Source organism: Pezoporus wallicus, unplaced genomic scaffold (genome assembly GCF_028554395.1).
Source record: "Pezoporus wallicus isolate ANWC-B61680 ecotype Strahan unplaced genomic scaffold, APGP_CSIRO_Pwel_v1 contig_4012, whole genome shotgun sequence".
NCBI classification, from domain to species: Eukaryota; Metazoa; Chordata; class Aves; order Psittaciformes; family Psittacidae; genus Pezoporus; species Pezoporus wallicus.
Window position 1 is genome coordinate 1,471,898 of NW_026637828.1, and position 20,287 is coordinate 1,492,184.

A 20,287-nucleotide genomic window follows, 5' to 3' on the forward strand; every position below is an offset into this window, starting at 1 on the left:
TTGATGGAATACACTCAACAAATACCTGTTTCTGAGGCCGGTTGAAAAACTCCTAGCAATTAACTTTGCAGAGCAAGTCTCACTGTCTTTATTGAGACGGCAATCAGTGTAAGAGTCATACCATTTGAAAGTGAAGGTTTAATGGCAAGACTCAACAATGAGGCAATAAATACAATACATAAAACTCTTCAGGATTATGGAGTTGCTGTTTGACATACCAGTTTTATTGAGCATCACACCAAGGCAAACAAATGACAAACACCTTTTCTTTGAGGTATTTTAAGTCCTGGAACAACACAACACTGAGGTCATTAGGGTGAGTTTAGAAGGATGTGTGCCAATAATACTTTCACTAGTACCCATAATCTGCAGGAGAAGATGTTTTTCAGTTGTACATACACTGAATACTGAAACACTTCTGGCTCAGTACTGCCTTAAAAGTGAAAGACTAAGAAAATGCACATGAGAGCAAGAAAGAATGAGCAAGAACAAGAAAACAGGTGGGCAGTAGTCACACACATGCACATGAACAGATTCTGTCACCTGAATAAAACTTCTTCACATTGGGCATTGCTGGCAAATTTCTCTTAATTTCTCAATTTTCCAACTGCTGGAAAAAGAAATACAACCTACAGAAATGCAACTGAGAGGAATAACTAAGAAAACCAGAGTTTCTAGTCCTTTGAACTTTAACAATTGAAAGACTAACAACTGCAGAAAGAGCTTTAAAAATTTCCAAACATGTATTCTGACTCCAAATTTACACTTTGCTTAAATTTTGATCTGAAATGTAAAGGATTACATTTGTATGTAAAGCACATCTCGTTGATAATTATATATGCCTCCCGTAAATCATTGGGAACTATGCAACCAAGTTGAAGTCAGCAGGTATCTTGAGTGCTGGTGGTTGTTTGGACTGCATCTCCATTCACAGCAACTGAAGACTGTGAATGCTGCTACTATTGCCATGATGGACTGAAAACTCTTTGGCTGGAATGCGTATACATTAACTCAAGAGGGGTTATCAAAAGAAAACTGCACGTTGAAAAAACATGGCTGGAAAGATGTCAATTCTGTGAAACATGAAATAGAGAATGCCACAACACTGGCAGGGGAAAGGGGAGGAACACAGGGAACAAGAACACAAATCTGGCTATATCATATGCTCTGATCACAAATCAGATTAAGAAGCTTTTCTTTCTAAAATACTTCTGATGGTATCTCTGTACTGCAAATTGCCCCTTGGGATCAAAAGAGAGAAGAGCAAATAAAAATTCTTGCTAGTACATATACATTATTCTTCCCAGCATAGGTGGCACCTTCTGTAAATATTTTAAGGCAGTGCTTTTCCATACACACTCTCAACTGACAGAAGTGTGCTGGAAAAATTCTCAAAGCTAAGTAAGATTTGGTCGGTTATGTACTCAAGTTAAAACAGAGCTTCCTTAACTCTCCCGCCACATCTTGCACACACAATAGAAGAAAACTATGCTACAGCTTGCATTATGGAAGTACTCATCTTCCACAGATAACAGCCTTTTTCTACCTCAAGTAACAGATTTTAGCATTTATTCAGACTATTTAAAACCATTAACCACTGGTAATAAAGAAATAATTTTGCAAACCTTACACCTGAACAAAATAGGACGATACAGGACTGTCCTTCACCACATGGAAAAGAGCAGGAGAGCTGCAACAAAGGCTGACAGACTTCACATACTTTTCCAATGACTACCCATGGTTTTAGTGTCCCATACTTTAAAGCAGGATCAAAGTTTTAATTATTTCACAAATAATCTGTTAAATCCCAAACAGATCACAAAACCTACACCTGTAACAACATTTCATTTGTTTGGATAAAACTAGCTTTATAAAGCCAAATGCTTCTAATAAAGCCTCAAGTATCAGCATTTTCCCTTACTTCCTTACTATATTGAACGCATCTGCCTTTTAACATTAAGCATCATGTCTCTCTCCCCACTTATTCTTGTCCTCTCTATCACTGTTTCTACTCCTTTTAATGCATTTTTCCCTCTGTCATTTTCCTCCAGCATTCATAAACCATCTCAACTACTCAGACGAGGGAAGGGAAAATTTAACACATTTGTAGAATGCCATGTAATACACATCTTCAAGGTCAGTATGTGCCAAAACACAAAATATAAGACAAGCTAACATGATAATACAAGTCTTGCAGAAACAAGAGAGATTTAAGTATGAATTCTCCTATGTTTTGATCAAACAACTTCTGCCCTACTTCTTCACATTTCAGTTAGATCAGAACAGGCATGATGCTTTTTTAAAGTTTGATGTCAAGCCACATTGGTTATAAGAGACTAAACACAAACCTGCCAGTTACAAAGTGAGGAATGGAGAAACCAAGAATAAGAGTGTATGTTTGTTATGAATGGTCCACTCCATTTCAAATATTTTAATTCTATCATCAGCAAAAATTCCACAGAGCAGTACATTTTTGGAATGAAACTTCCTGCATTATCTGAAAATTCTAATCAAATTTTAGATATCAAAGATATTTTTACTACAACAATAATCAGTGCTTGGCAACACAGTTCTACTGAAAGATAAATATTGTATAATGTCTCTACATAGTTTTGTAAGTAGAACAACAAATTAACATCGCAATAAATTAGTTTCATTAGCATGTTTCAAGCATCAGGAGGTGCTTTACTAATTAAAAGTCCCATATTTAAGCAAATTCTATTCCCAGTTTGTTGATGTAAATTATATTCCTCTTTATCAAAGTACTTACTTGCTGTTACAGAACATAACTGAGATTTGTTAAAGAGATACTGAACTCATTCAGTGCCAAGTTGACAACACAAGCTGTCACTTTAAAAGATGCAAGCAGGTAAAAACCTGGACACTAGCCACAATGTTTGAGGATGCATTAGCTGAATACTATCACTTTTTCTATTGGAAAGCACAGATAGGTACACTAATAGCTTAAAGAAGCATCATGCCATCACCAACTCTTTTTCTGAGAAATTAACCTATTCAGAACTGCATGTAAAACTTCCTCACTTCACATTGTTATTGTTTTGCATTACTTCAGGGATTTTTTGTTTGCTTTTGATCTTATGATTTATCTGATAATGCACCACCAGCAGAATACTGGCACCACATACATTCCACAGTCAATGGACAGTACAATTTTGCTATCTCACTGGAATTGGAAATAAATTCTTGTTTCCAATTGCCCCAAGAACTTCCAAGCTGCAACCGTAGCCTAGCGTGTTTAGTGGCAAAGCAAAAATTCAGTACAAAAATCATGTTACTAGTATCACTCTAAACACATATGTAACTAAACACTACTTATCCTACAAACAGAACTGAATCAATGCTTAACTAACTGTATAACCATACCCTAACTACCTGGATGTCAAAGGCATCATCTCAATGAACATTCAGCAGTCACATATAAACAGTCATCTCAATACCTGAAAATATTCTAACTTTTATAAAACAAAACCAGTTTAATTGCTGCAGATTAATGCGTGCAAGCTTTTGCTTACCTATGTTATACAGAGAGTATAGAATTCAAGCAAGAGCGATCCAATGCATAACAGCTGTATTAACTATAATTTACATTTTGTTTTACACTAGAGAAATATGCTTCAGAATCATGCTGCTTTTTTTTTTTCATATAATCATCTTTTAGATATTCATCCAGAAAGACTGGTGAACTAAGAGCTCTCTGCTGCTATAAACTCGGTACTATCAGTCCACTAACCAAGTCCTAAAGAGAGAAAAGAAAGAGAATATTTTAGAAACCTCTCTGTAGCTATAAAACTAATATATTACATAAAATGAAGCAGAGAATATTAGAAAATGACATGAGCAGAATAAGATTTTTCACCTTGAGACTGAGATTTAAAGTCCTACAAACAGAAATCTATAAACCTACAATTCTTTTAAAATTTTTATTAGTTTATGCAAACCTCATCTTAATACTGTCACCAGCCAAGAACACAGTAAAAGAACTGTTTCAAAAAGTTTTTCTCCTCTACACGTTAACATATTGATGTGTGTATATTTAAAGATGTTATTTATAATAGTATTCCACAAATGTTTCTGTGAAGAAGTTTTAGCTCATTCTTTATACTAAACCAGCGCCTGTATCTGCTGTAAACTATCCTCTGTTGAGATGAACCTATTGAATGAAATACAACCAATAGTTTAAAGTCTAAGCAAATGTTTGTACCCCTCTAAAATATTTTGCAAGTAACTTCAGAAGGGTCAGTTTTGAATTTCTTTAAAATTAACTGAGAAATACAACATCCATAGGAACCTCACCATCATTTTCTTGTAAGATTTATTTCATATATGCTTGAAAGTAACATTTTAATACTAGCAATGGTACTGTATAGAAGTGAATATTCTTTTTACCTCTCATACCTTTATATACATATTCTTAGTGACACACTGACAACTGCAGCTGAAATAGAGATAAGAAAACCCCCAAATCCAAACCAAACAAAAATTCTTCAACCCTCTAAGAATTAACACCTATTCTTCCACATTAACTTTGTGATCTGGAAAAGCAAAAGCAGATACTTGGCTTTACGTGCTGTTTAGCGCTAAATAAATCTTGAGAGGAATATTTGTAGGGCAACAACTTTTAGTTTTGAGTGGCTGATGTGTTGGTACTGAAATTTGCTTATTGGTTGGTACCTGTATCCCTGTACCGTGCTTCTTGTAATGCCACCTTCCAGGAGGGAAGAATCATTTGCGAAGCGAGAAAGAGAGGTAGAAAACACTGAATTTTTTACTACAATTTGAATTGGTGACTCAAAGACAACAGACAAAAAACACCTAAGGACACAGCTTTTGCTAGCAAATATGGTACCAGTAACGCCATCCCGTGAAATCAAGACAACCTATTTTTTGAGCATTAGATCCAATCATCATTATGGATAACTGACGACTCTTCTGGTGTTCAAACACATCCCGCAGACATCAGTTTCTCAGAACCTGCTCTAGCCTCTTTTCTGATGATTTACTGAGCAGGTTTTCTGCTTTATTTAAAGCATACATTTGAGCAGCTACCACAAGAGAATGAACATCCAGCTCTGCAGCTCAGCAGAACATGTAACAGTTACCTAGAAACTGTTGTAACATGTAGCTGTGGCCTAGAAAACAAGATAAAAAAAATACTCAGCACAGTGATCTGTGAAAATATTCACAAAATTCTGTTTGCACTATTCTTGCATATACTTTAATGCAAACATTTGCATTGCCAAAGCAAAAGAGTCCATAAAGTGGCAGAGTTCTTGTATTTAGCTAACACTTCTTTGACCACGATTTATGTGAAACACAACTCAAGTTAAAACTGCAGGTTGAGATTTTGAGGAATAATGGATTTATAGACTCTTTGAGGTTGGAAGGCACCTCGGGAAATGGCTTAGCCAATCCCCCTGTACAAGGCTGCCCTCAACTGTGGCCTGCGCAGTCTTTAATATCACCATGGATAGAGTGGCAACACCTCTGGACAACCTGTTAAGAGTGTTCCCTCACCCTTAATGAACAAGATGTTCTTTCTCATTTTTTCCTGTATTTCACCTTGTGCCCGTAATGAGGATGATGGGAAGAAAGATTTTATTTTCTAAAAAATGAGATCTGATACAGAAACCATAGAGAGAAAAATGGAACATCACAACAGTTTAGTGTTTTTTCCCAATCTTTTACTGCTTTTAGCTTTTTACATACTTGAAATTATATAACCTATTATGATGATTTGTGCTGAAAGACACTATTATACGGTCCAAAGAATTGTGATGTTAGTTGCCAAAGACCCCACCCGTTCCTATTCATGTACTGACAAAGAGCCAATGTGTGTGATTTTTTTTTTCAGATAGCTTGATAAAAATGTGATTAACACACAAGTATACGTAATAAGTTTTATTTATCCATAATATACCAATCCTGAGTGCAAAGAAATGTTATTTTAACTAATACGTATTAACAGACAGGCTTTCACCAGCAGCAGATGCAGCAAACTCACTCACCAGAGCCAATTCTTGATTTAGATTTTGCTCTGCATGGACTGGAAAATTTAAACTTGTGATGTCAATTTTATTATTAAAGAGGATTTTATTCAGCATGTAAACAGACAAACAGGCAGAGCCAGAATCTGTTACTTACATTAAGACATGAAAGTGGACTATAAAGGAAATTATTTGACTAAACCTGTGACTGAACTAATGCAGCATTTAAATTGAAAAAAATACAAATCAAGATTCCAGATGGTAGAGATTTACAACAGAAAGAATACATTAATGACAGTTTCACAGCATAAGAAATCAAAACAAATCAATTTTCCATGATTAACTACTAGCATTTGATACAATAATGAAGAGAAATGCTAGCAAACTACTTCACAGTATTGTACTGCTAATTGTTAATATATCCAAGTTTCAAAATAAAATTAATTTATTTAGAACAGTGGTAGGCTTTTTTTTCATACAGATCAAGTAAAATGTTTTGCCTCATCAGATCTCTGTCTGATTGTATGAAATGACTGCACTTGGAAGGAAGAAATCCCCAAAGGAAAAACCTCACAACAAATATTGTAGGCAATACCCTCCCAGCGTTTAATAACCTTGGATTCAGTCCTAGAGACATTAATCTTATTTTTTGCCCACCATAATCATATTCTAGGATTCTAGTAATTAATTAAAACTGACCCTGTATTTTCTATCAGATGTCTGATCACGTATAACCTTTATGGCATTTTTCATTTTCACACTGAAATGTGGTCATTTTCTTTTGCAGCAAGAAAAAACTCTTTAAGACCAAGTAATTATTTTTTTTTATTTTATATTTCATTGCTTGCTAACAGAGCTGATGCCCCACAGACTTTCAATGCATGTTAAGACTGCAACTTTTTCTCCCAGACTGAGGTATCACTACCCTCTACACCACAGTCCTACGACTAATATTTCAATGCTAACTCTTTCATTAATAAAGATGTAACCAGTAACTATACACACATATGTACTAAAAGCACAATATATATCCAAATTATTATATGTCTTTACAATGGCTTATATTATATTATTAAACCAAAATACTAGTAAATCTAACACACTAGGAGAATTGCAGGTGTGGTACAAAGGTAAGAAACATTTCACAGAGTCCAGCACATCTGAGATCTCCTGTTGCCAAAGCTCAGAATCCACTAAGGAAGGGCAATACTGGAGAAGTTGGCAATATGAAGTGGAACTGAAATTCATTTTCTTTTAGACACTTTTTCTTACTCACCAAGTGCCAGGTCATGACTCTCAGGAAATAAAGGACATTGAGAATTCAAATGACAGCCCAGCAATAATGATACTTTCTAAAATGTGCTCCTCCTGTAATTGTCTGGAAGACCTTTCTATTAATCTAATACTGCTGTTCTATCTGCAGAGGAAGAGCCTGTATCTCAGTAGAAAAATGCATTAAAACTCCACTTTCTCTGCTGGAAATGAGTTACACAGTTAATTTTCTCACAGCTAAGGTTTTCTAGAATCCCACTACTATTCCCATGGAGAATGCTCTACACTAGCTAAGAGAGAAAGCTGACGCATCTATTATTTGAGAAAAAAACTCCAAGGAAATCATTTACAATACATATATGAACAGAATCTTTTTGCCACAACATCCAGGGATCAAAGAATATTCTTGAATCCACTATAGTCCATTGCTTCAAGTGATGTGTCGCGAATCATGAAACTGCCAAATGCAAATATAAACCCACTAAAAATAACTATAGTCTTTTTGCAAGCTATGGTATAGCTATACCCAAAAAAAGGTTAGCATCAATCAGTGCATCATACTGGCATTTACAAACTGCTGACAAATGGTGTTAGCAAGTTTCCTTGAGCAAATCTCCTAGAATACATTTATTTCCTTCAAGGTAACTGCTTTATTTTCTACCACAGTTTTTCACATACTAAATTGTACCCCTATTGAGAAAACAGGTTACTGAAATGTGCTGCCTTCTCAGTAAGACTTTGTTCTTTCAGTGATATTAATTGTATCTTATTCAGCTCATTACATTTATAGAAGAAACAGGGCTGGGTTTGTTTTTTTGTTGGGTGGGGGTTTTTTTCTGTGGGTTTTTGGTGGTTTTTTTGGCAGGTGTGTTTTGGTTTTGGAGGGGCTTTTGGGTGTATTTTCAGCATTTTACCTACAGGGTAATGGTGTTTATTCTGACTTGTGCATCACTGGTAGAATCCATTATGTAATGTGATTTTACATCTCCTGTGCAAGTCCTCACACCTGGCACTTTTATTTTAATAAGCAAAACCATGAGATCTAAATTCTATTTACACACTTATAAAAGAGATAAGATGATCTCTTAGAAAACAAGTTAATAGTTTAGGGCTGAGGAATAAGAGGAAATTTGTCTTCCCTTCCTGCTTTTAACATAAACTGATTAAAAGATTATAAATAAACTATTCTTGAAATGTCATTTCTCAAAGTAGAATAGAAAGATAGTGTGACAACAGTGTATTAAGATGAAAAAACCAAACAAAACAAAACACTTGAAAAGCAGGATCATTGCTTGTCCATCAGTACTGTATTAGCTCATAGTTATGATCTCACAGTATGGCCACTGTTGAATTGTTCGGTGCTGCTGAATTAATGACATTTTTAAAAAATGTGTGAAATTCTAATAATTGAAATTAAATTAAAATCCAAACCCAACACAATTCTGGTTAAAGCATGTAAATAATGCATCACAGTTCCAGTAATGAACTGCTATTATCAGTATGTTTTCCATTAATTCAGGCCAAAGCTTCACATAAATATTGCTAATGGTGGAAAACGTCTCCTTTTCTCACATTTTAATATTAGTTGTGTTGCTGCCTCTATGACCACTTGTACTGTTGATGTAATGACAATTACTACAGCAATTCAATGTACACTTGAAACCATCATCATTTGTTAAAATATTCTGTGCCCCACAAAGCTCGAAATTACATTTCTTTCATAAGCAGACTGAAGCTGAGCTGGCTTACAGATGTTATTCTGCATTCTCTCGTCTGTGTACAACTCAGGATAATCAATTATGTCCAGGCAATGAAAAGACAGGACCTTAAACAGCAGTTAAAGCTGCAAGTTACGACACGAAATTGACAAGAAATTACTTGTCAGTTCACTGACCAGTTCACTACTTTCCACTGCTATACTCAACCAGCTTAAAATAAAGTATCATTGGAAAGGAGAACAAAAATTATTTGAGTATTGAGTTGCAAATGCATTTTGCATTCGCCTCCCCCCTCTTTAAATACCAAAATGAAGTACATGGACAGCTTCTTTAAATGATTTAACAAAAAGCCATGCAGGAGCCTCTCAACTAGAAGTACTTAAAACCATTTCAATCTTTACAGCCTGTTTTAGAACCCTTAGTCAAATTCTACAAAAAAGTAGGGAGAAAAAGGTAAAGTCTCTTGAGATGTCTGTCCCTACAAACATCAATTTGCTATTTACTCATCATGATGTCTCATCAAATTGATTTTTGCTTTTTCAAATCCAGGAAAAATTGAACAAACATGAATGCAACAAATACATCCTGGCATTCTTCCATTTATCTATTACATTTTCTAACAAAGATAGCTTGCTTGAAATAAAGTTTGAACTTGGAAAGCTGAAACTCTGCCTGAGCCCATGCAAATAGTAAGTACGCACATATCTACTGAAACATATTAATTTTAAATCAGTCTCGACTCTGCAAACTGATCCATGGATTCACAGGCATGGATGCACAATCCCTGTGCAGAGCTTTGTGGACAGCAAATGTAATATGATGGTTCACTATGAGTGTGTTCAACCTCTACAGAATTTGTACAGGCCTGGTACTGAAAAACCATTATAATGAAAAATTATCAGTGAAAGAAATAAATTGAGACCTCTTTCAGAAAGATTTTCATTAATATTTCTTAAATAAGTCTAAATATTATTTAAAAATACTGTAAAGAATGGTGTTTGCAGCAAAATTGAAAGATCCGAACAGATGATATGCCTTGTATGACTATATATCAACAGGTTTGTTTTGAGATTTTTACCAGATGACTGTATTAAACTATTTCTGGACTTATTCAACATTAACATTAATGAAATCAGAACAGATTGCAAAATTCAGCTAGATAGCTTTCAACAATTTGACCTTTTAAGTTGGTTACCAAGTCCCTACTAGTGCTCCACCCTCAGCCCCAACATAAATTTAAAAACAAAAATACAAACCCCACAGAAACAAAACCAAAATAAACCTGAAAATGGGAAAAGAAATCAAAAGCATCACCTGTTTGAAGAGTATGTGTGGATGCAGGTTTTGAGGAGCTTAGATATTTTTCTAAGCTTTACACAGTGACTTTTGTTCAAAATCACCATTCATATCAACAACAATTACTAGATATGACTTTAAATATAACAAAAGCACTTGTAATTTGAACAGGAGCCTTCTATTTAAAATGATACTGGTTTACAGATTTTGGAGATGCTGGCAATGTATTCTAAATTGTAGTGAAAAAGCTTAATATTTTCTTGACTACTTGACAGATACTTACATGAAAAAGGGCATCAGCTGAATAAGAGTCTCTTTTTTGGGATTGGCTGTGAATTCTGGCACAGTTTGAATAATTTTGTTCATTACATTCCTTAGGTAATTTTGTAACTGCTTGCGTCGCTCTTCCACAAACTTTGCATCCTAAAAATAGAAAGAAATATGAATGGCATGAAGAATGTGATTTTCACTTCTAAAATGCAACTGAAAAGTCCGAATAAAAATATGTTGGCAATATGCAAAAAAAACCTTGACTGTCCTTCTTAGAGATGAAGGAAAATCATGCAACCTAATAAAAACTGTTTTGCAAAAACATCCACTGACAGGATGCCAAATTCTCTCCTTGGAAGGATGTCTCTTCTATGGAATTTTTTTCCTAATAGTAGCTCTCCACAAAATGCTACAGCCTTAGCAAGGCAGTGCATAACAGTGGCAGAGAGGCAGTGGCATAACAATTTATGTGATTCCTCTGGCAATCCAGAATTACCAGTCTTTGAAGGAGGAAATATCAACTTACTCCCATAATTCCATCGTAATTCATACTTCTCAGATGTTGGGTACAAAAACTCCAGAATGGATTAATATTTTTCCAGCTTTTTCATAATTATATAAAGAAATTATTATTTTGTGGTTGAGTTTTCATATAGTAGCTTGATTTTTAAACATTATATTACAACTGTCATAAAAATCTTAAATTCCTATAGCACTCTATATTTTATATTATACTGGCCCTAATAAATAAAATAATTCTATGAACTCCACATTCTGCTGAGGGACTTGAAAATTAAAAGTCTCATGCCATGTATCCTGTAACTTACAGGAGGCTTCAAACTTTTCCTGGGAGGGATCATAATTACAACGGCCTATAATATAAAGTCTACACATTTGACAGGATGAAAATCTGAAGATTTTTATTTCCTTAGATAAAACAGTGTAATCCATTCTTAAAGTAAAGCTGCTCCTTCAAATTCAGGACTGCTGTGGGGTTCCTAGAACCTTTATTGATTTTTTGTTCTGTTCTTCTCTTTCATTAGGAAAATTACCGGGAACAGCATTATTTTTAGGAGACATAAAAAAACAAGCAAAGACTGTGAATGACATTTCTTAAAGTAGTCATTTAAATTCATAGAATTAAAACAAAGAAACAAAAATCCTCCAACCAATATGAAAGTACATTTGCAAATACAGGCAACTAATCCTGTATACTCAAAACAGCCTCATTTTTTATAACTTAAGGAATTCTTTTCTGCTAATCTTTTATTTGCATGCAATTACCTAATAACATGTAATTACTGTAACATTTATAATTCCTGAAGACACACAGGCTTCAAAAACTCATGCAGTTCTTGTGATGTTAACTGAGTTCACAAAATTCCAAAATCTATGTTGTTTTATAGATATGAACTGACACAGATGTTCAGCCCTGTTTCACATTCCAGTTTAATACTAATACATGTCACAATCAAGATCAGTGTGAAAATAAAAAAAAAAAACTATGTTTTATATTGTTTGCTATTTCTTTTATAGCAGTCATATTGTTTTTCAGCAACATACACAAATTGTGTAGGAAGTGATTCTAGTGTTAGCTGATTTACTGAGAAATGAAAAAATGAAGTCTGAAACCTCTTGGAAACTGATGCTTTACTAAAAGCCAAAGCTGCATTGTTGGCACTTCATCCACTCTGCTACCCCATACTCCACAACTGAGTTACTACTCAAATGGAACAGAGCAACAGCTTGCTCTATGCCCCACTGCATTGACAAGGTTTGGACAAATGTGTGGAACAGAAGTCTACACAAGCTGTTGAGAGAAATTTTAATAGGTGGTGACACATAATACTAGAATAAAATAGAATGCTAATAAATAAAAGAGTACTGCAATACTGATTAACTAATTTCATTATTTTTCCTCTTCTCAGTAAAACTTTTGTTCTTACTGGATTCTTGACTAGCTCAAGGAACTTGTCTTCCCACCTTTTACTCAAAGGATTTAAAGTATCACGTGATCACATTAGGAGGGACGCTAACTTGCTACCACCGGCTGTGTGAGGCAGAAGATAAAGTGTGGCACACAGGAGGGCTTGGAGAGGAAGAAAGAAGTTTGTGGAACGGCTTTGGTTCCAAAAGCTTTAACCACATGAGTAGCTGTGATGCTTGGCACATGAGACCATTTCAGTTCTGGAGTTATCCTCTCCTCCTCTTATGTGATGGTGTATCATGGAGGCAGGAAGAGCACTGCTTTGCTCTACAAGCTGTTCCCAGTGCAGACATGGCCTCAGCTGTAAGCCACTCCAAAGAACTGGCCTTACCCTCACTACACATCCTTGATTCTACTTCAATCATTTTCCACCAATTATGCTTTCAAGCCCCCATTTACACTTTTCAAGAAAATCCCCATTTTCCACAATCATTAACACTTTTTTCAGTTCTTAAGGGGTTTTTGGTCACAAACCCTCCACAGCAGTATTTGCAGTGAAACTGTTTCAATTATGTTAAAATACACTTTTCAGCAGAAGCTGCATTCTTTTAGTACAACTCCTGTACTGCACATGCATTTAAATATATACATCTCTTTTCACAGGCAGGACCACTTTGTTATAAACACAGCAGCAAAGTGCTCAGTGTTAGTACTTTCTATCCCCTAAGTTATTGTAAAGAATCCCATTAACTACAGATAATAACAGCACAGAGTTTTCTAATTAAGACTGACGCAACATGCTTAGGGAATGCATTTTTTCTGTTTAAAGCTGATCTAATTGGTGCTTATGATATAGCTATTTTTCTGCCACTTTTATAAGCAAAATACAGAAAATCTCAGAAATTATACTCAGCCTGGAAACAGTCAAAACTGCTCTTTTAGCCTGACAGAAATTTAATCTTAACACTAAGCAATCTACCATGAGGTTCTGTACCAGGTACAGAGGCCCACTGTCCTTACCAGAGGTAATGTAACCTAAGGGCAAAACGACTCAGCTGGAGGTCTATACTTTACCACTAGACATGCATTTTGCAGCAGCAGGTTGACTACTCAGAGGAATTATTTTACTGCACTGTTGTTACTGACAAGTTGTTACAGTAACAAAGAGGTTTTGTCACAAAATAGTGACTAGAATAATTGGTAATAGAAAAACACAACTGTTTCAAAGGCTGGCCAGTTTGGTTTTTTTCAGTCTCACGTTATGAAAAGGTAACCACTACCCTCTTTCCATTAGACCAAATTATCTACAACTGAAATCTAGTTAGTGTTTTATATTCCAACTCCTAAACAGCATTTTTATTTACAAGCAAAAAGTAAAAGGAAAGATTTTGATTTGTATTTTTATCAGTGAAAAAAAACTAAATATGCTTTTAGGACACATGAGACTGTATCTGTCAATACAAATCTGTACTCGCATTTCTATTCACACAGGGACCAGCAAAGATCTTCCACTAAAATTCAATATGCAGACTTATGTATGATTGATATGAATGTACTTTGGAGACAAAATAATTTTGTTAAAATTACAACTACATATACTTCTGCAAAAAAAAAACCTTTACATTGTTTTTCCCAGAAGCACACGCCAAAACTGGTCTTACAACCAGCATTATAGGTATTTGGTTCCTATACTTTCAAGAGCTGGAGCTGTTTACAGGATATGAATTATAAATATCTGAAATTATTACACAAAACCCAGACTGTTATATATTAGGTTCTTCTCCACTTTTATATAGAACATACTAGATCCTTCCATATCCAATTTGGGAGCACGTGTTTTTAGGCATTTTACTGAGTCGAGCCCTAGATGCTGTTTCTACAAATCTTTCCATGAAGGTATTTGAACAGTTGGCTAGAATCTTACTGACTTTAAAACCAAAAGGCAAGGCTAAGGCTAACTGGTCCTTTCAGTTCTTCTAACTGGCTCCAGTGGCAGAGGTATGGATTCGCGAACTTGAAGAAACTTATTATTTATAAAACATCTGCTACTATATCCATGATAAACGCAATCCCTGGTCCCATGGCACTAGAGAGGGCAAAAGTGTACTCCAAGAAGGCAGGAGATCTGCTTTCAAGATTGGAGATTTCTTTTCAATTCAAAAGATAAATTCTTTGCACACGTCCTCAGTGGGAGGAATGATTTCTGGACAGCCACTACTGCTGTTTGTAAGGATGCTGAGATTACCTGACTGTACTTGAAAAGGAGCTCCAATGTGACCAGTAAAAAGCCTCACACATCTGGCACCGCTTGATCAACCACTCATGAAAGCATTCCATGCACAGAAAAGGAACTAGTACATGCAGGGATACACTGCCTAGAACCATAATCCGTTGCCCTTCCTAACTGATTAAGAACCTCTCTTCCCCTATTAAAAGAAAGGTACTATATAGAGTGGGATTCAGTAACAGAAAAAGCATGCAGAGACTCTGATATACATCTGTAGCACATCTTGGCCATGTTTACCACCAAGTTACGCAGAGGAAGCTTCTAACCACAAATTGTTAACTGAGACTGAACATACCAGCATTCACCTTCCATTTGTAGACATATGTTCTGTAACTAAAGCTACTTCTGTTTCTGCATGAACTTATTTCCTAGACCACAGTCCCTGAGCATGTACTTTTGATTAAGGGCCCACAAAATTCCAGTTAAGAGGTAAAAGTGCTTCAGATTGCAGGAGCAGCAAAACACATCTGGGAAAAGATTTCTTAATCTGAAATTAATACCTCCCAAAATATTTTATTACATTTTTTTTTGTCTGAGAATCTGCCCACAATAAAATGCATATACCAAATTGCAGATATTTAAAAATGAGTATACATAATGGAAATCTTCTAGACTCTTAGCAGCTATTAGAAGATTATGTTAAGCTATAAACTAAAATGCAGAGTCCGATGCACCACATTTTACATTATGCTGTTTTGCAGGTTTTCATTATAAGCCAAACTGATTCCAACTTGCAGCTGAAATTGTTTTACACAACTGCTGGTCTTTCATATACACTGGTAGCACATAACAGATGGCAAAACACTGATGTTCTTCATTATTAATGGGACAGCTCACTTTAGAAGTTTTAAGTATTTTCCATGAGCTGTTGGAAATTGTATGATTGCCATGGTTACCTGCCAGGACTTAGGGGCAGATAAAACTTTCATATTCTGGGTTTGGTGCTGTTGAAATCAACATAAAATGCACTGCTGCTGATGTTCTAACCATTATTTATCCTTTCACTAACCTCCTCTTGTTAGTGCTGGGGAAAAAAAGGAAAAAACAAAACCAAACAACAAAACAGCTCAGGGCTCAGTCCAACTCAATTAAAATAAAAAGAAATATGGCTTTAGGATTTAATGAGAGCTGTATCAGCCTCTGGTAGCACACAGTGCATCCCAGTGCCCAATAACTATGGGCAATAAAGTGCCCAATAACACTATTCAGAGATGGACCTGCAAATGCAAAAATAAGCTCACGTTCTTCTAGTGGAGCCTAATATTTTTCACAATCTTTGTCAACAAGTCTTAGCAAAATTACTGTATCAGGTTTTGTCTGTTTACAGGGCACCTGTAACTTCAAAATAAAGCTGGAAATCAGAAGCAGAACTGGGAGCTAATGAAACATTCAATGTCATTCTCACTGCTTTGTGATTAAAAAAAGATAGCAAGTAGCAATTTTTACTGACACCTTTGCAAAGGTCACATGACTTCAGTGTACCTGCCCTTCAGTAACTACTGCATCATGAAGCAGTTTTATGAAGGAACAGTTTCAAAAACCAGATATACCATATACTACCATGTTATACAAAAATAATCTCAAAATTACTGAAAGTACATGAGCTTAAAATTCCCATCCTACTTGTATTTGCAGGTTTCTGTCAGGCAGAATGAGGCTGGCATTAGACAACAAAACAAGGCTGTACAACAGGCGAAACTGCCACCTTTCCCATTCCACTGTACATGTGTACATCTTTTTATGTACATCTACTGTTCAGTGGAACAAACAGGAATTTAACAGGATGAGACAGAAATAAGGAATCAAGGAATTTTCAATTTTGAAAAGAAATCTTTCTTTAAATGGATATTTATTCCATAATTGTAGTAACTACTCTGTGTTTCTCTACTAAAATAGTGGATGTGTTTCCATCTCCAACTATGGGTTCATTTCAAGGACACCAGAAAGTAAGAGATGCTTTTAGATAAAGTCATCTGAAAAAGACATTGCTACAAAACCATCCAGCAGCAAACAAACATACTAAGGGTCAACTATGTCATTGCCCTCAGTCAAAACTAAATTTATGTGGACAACTGTAACATTTTCATCAGCATTTCTAATTTTTTAAGACTTGAGGTATCTCCGGCAGTACTGTGCTGAGCTGCTCAGCACAGCCTACCTGTTCAGGAAGGAAATCAGAGAATCATGGAATGGTTTGGGTTGGAAGGGACCTTAAAGCTCATACAGCTCCAACCTCCTGACATGAGCAGGGACACCTTTCACCAGACCAGGGATAAGGCAGCCACAGCCTCTCTGGGCAGTGGTGGCTCAGCAGCTCTGCAGCCTTCTCAGGTCACCACAAGAGCTGCAAGCTCGGTCTACACCTCTCAAATATGTTTTATATTCAAACCTTGAAGTCTTACGTTTTATTTTAAGAGGGTAGTTTATATACCACTGCATTCTAGCTACTTGTCTGTGCTTTCTTAGAATACAATATTGCTGCATGGCATCCTCTAAGCAAGTCCAGAGTATGAACACGTTAACAGATACAAAAAGGTGCAGTCCCTTGGCTCTATCTAAAAAACAGACAATCCCATTTTGATCAATTCTTCCCCCATGTCATCAAATCTCAGTCAAACTATGTCTTGTACTACTCTGAATTGGCTGAGGCACTTGAAGAATCCTTGGTAATCACCAATCAGCATCACCACCACAGTAAGACATAAATGTTTAGGATTATTTTTATATTTTCATTTCATACCAGGAGGCTACCAGAATACCCAAATGGTGCATGAGTTGGTATAAAACTGCAATATTTTTATCTAGCAGTTGCCGAAGCAGCATGTAAATCACATTACTTTCCCCGTATAATGTCATAATGTACAGCAACAGCATCTCAACTATTCCTGTGGGCTCCATCTTGAATAATTTGTTAGAATAAATTGCTTTTCTTCAGCTATAAGATCAACAGACAGCAAAAAACCCACCATTTGACTAGAAAAAATGTATTTTGTAGACCCTTCATAGTCTGTGTTCCTCATTCTTCAACAGAATTAACAGTAAATATTTGTAACTCGGAAAAAAAAAAAACCAACCAAAGACTCAATTCACAATTTTCATGAAATGATACACTTGAGCATCAAATGAACGCATTAATTCAGTGAGATTCTGAAAGAGATGGATAAGTCTGAGTTGGCAAACTGCTTACCCTTTAAATTAAGCCACCAAGAAATGAAACACAGCACTGTGAACTGTGCTAGCTTCCATTTTCATGCTGGATTTCAGGTAACCCAAACTTTCCATACCACAGAACTAGAAGTATTTGCGATAAAGTATTTGTCATATAAAAGCCATCTATATCCCACTGGCTTATTTCCATTCGCTTAGTGATATGACAAATAAATGAAAACAAAGATCTGAATGCTGTTGCTCAAGTGCTGTATACATAAAACACCAACCGCAGTCTTTTCCAGGAGAAAACCCAAAGGATCTGGATTCCAGATTCGAAATACTCTGTAGTCCCCCTTAGCGCTCAGGTGGCAGCATCAGGGAAGAGGTGTGCTGTGACTAGAAATCTGAATAATTATGCCAAGCGTGAAATTATTCTTATTTCTATCTGTATGGTACTTCAATTAAGTTACCTATTGAAATCCAGACTGCATTAATCTAAATGGCTTATTTAAAGCTCATTTTTCTCTGAGAATTTAACTTTCCAGTTATGAAGTAACATAGTGACCTTAACGAAACACAATTTCTTTTATGGCTTTAGCATGCCGTAAAAACAGCATTACAGAATTAACACGTATGGCTATAAAGATAATGTTGAGTTCCTTTCCTGATTTGAACACAATGTATACTATAGCATAAGCATGTCTGTCAAATTTATATGAGATACAGTTTTTGCAAAAACCCACAAGGCAAAATAGTATATGAAAATAACTCAATGTACTAATTAAGTCCACTAAGGGGGTTGAAAATTAAAATCTACTCACTCTGAAATGCAAGAATAATACAGAATTTAAGCATCTGTATTACCTCATACAAAAATCAAATTAAGCCAGCATTAATGAGCGTAATCCTTAAAATTTGCAATATGTAACTTAAGGATTTATATTTTCAAAGCTTTTCTCCTTTAATAAATGTATTCCAATTCTGAAACATCAGAGAGACATAATTTTATAAAATTCTACTGAAGACATAGGATATCAAAGCTTAGTACTAAGAAATATTATTTAGCCCACTGCCCCAAAGGTATTAGCTAGAAGTTTTGCTTTCTCCTCTGTTTTTTAAGTCACAGCTCCCTATGACAGCATGAGTTTGACAAACTAACCTGATGGATAGTTCCTATGAGCTACTAAAGCCCATAAAGTACAAAAAGCACACATATCTCTACTTTGATTTCAATGCAAATCAAACACATTCTTAAAAGTTTAGGATGACCTGAAGCACTTTACTGAATCAGGACACAAATACACCCAGGCCTAAAATGAAATAACTTTCTTACCTAAGATTCTTTCTGAATCATCTTTCAAGTATTCCATATTTCTTCTGTTATTGCCTACGTACTAGTAAAACAGGAATTGTTACACTTCCAAGATTAAAATACGTATTTCAAACACTGCCAGTACATTAGATATTAGAATCCCATTTGCAATCATGGCAATAAAATGTACAACGGACATATATGCATGGAACGCGTGAAATAATTCCTTTAAACCACCAATATGATTTTCCATGTCAGTCTAGAACTACTGGTAGTGTTTTTATTAGCATGATGGTCTAGGATATTGTGGTGGTGCGTCCCCCACCTCTGTCCTGGACCCACACGCCTACCCAAAAATTCCCTGTTAGGCCCCAGCCTTTGCAATAATGCAAGGAACTGGATGGTGGGGCATTCCCTGACCATTAACTCTAATCGACTACCAACAGCAGGAGGGGCCACACAGATACCAGGAAGGTCAGATACTCCTTTACCATATCAGTTCTTCTGGGATGGTCAATCATTCCCTGACAAAGATAAGATGCCAGGATGAAAATCTACACTGACTAAAGCCAGTCATCTCACCACCCTATAAATAGTAGTCCCAAAATGTAGATTTCTATTAAAATCACTTCTATTAATATCCGACCATGATTCTTTTAGCATCCCTAAACACTCAGTTTCACAACAGGTATATACTGGAATAGTAGCGAAGGTGAAAAACCTATGAACACAGGTCCTTTTCCAGATTTGAAAGATGGAAGAAGTTTCAGTCCTCGTTTCTGCCAGGCCTTACCTCTGAGTCAACAGTACCTCACAGTTACACTGCTTTACAACAGCAAAATACACACTGTGTTACTGTATGTATATACAAACTATGTAATGCACAGTGTAAGGCAGTGAGCACAGGACAACAAACACTGAACTCTGAATTCATATACTGTGTAGTAAATGCGAGTGATTATGGCAAACACACAGGTCTTGTGTTGAGGAGGTAAAACGAGCTCTACTGAACAGGTCACTAACCTTCAAAAAAAAACTAGGTAGCATCAC

General features: G+C 35.7%; 1 protein-coding gene across 4 annotated transcripts in view; it reads right to left on the bottom strand.

Moving 5' to 3' along the window:
* The window catches only part of SNX29 (sorting nexin 29), a 117,948-nt gene that overhangs the window by 21,693 nt on the left and 75,968 nt on the right, over positions 1 to 20,287 (bottom strand). For 2 of the 4 annotated variants that reach the window (XM_057407913.1, XM_057407914.1), the window contains exon 20: positions 10,575 to 10,714. In XM_057407913.1, the coding sequence (XP_057263896.1) occupies positions 10,575 to 10,714 (140 nt within the window). Of the gene's footprint in view, positions 1 to 5,120; positions 5,151 to 10,183; positions 10,201 to 10,239; positions 10,715 to 20,287 lie in introns of those variants that run through there. The other 2 variants (XM_057407912.1, XR_008972019.1) reach the window with 2 other exon arrangements.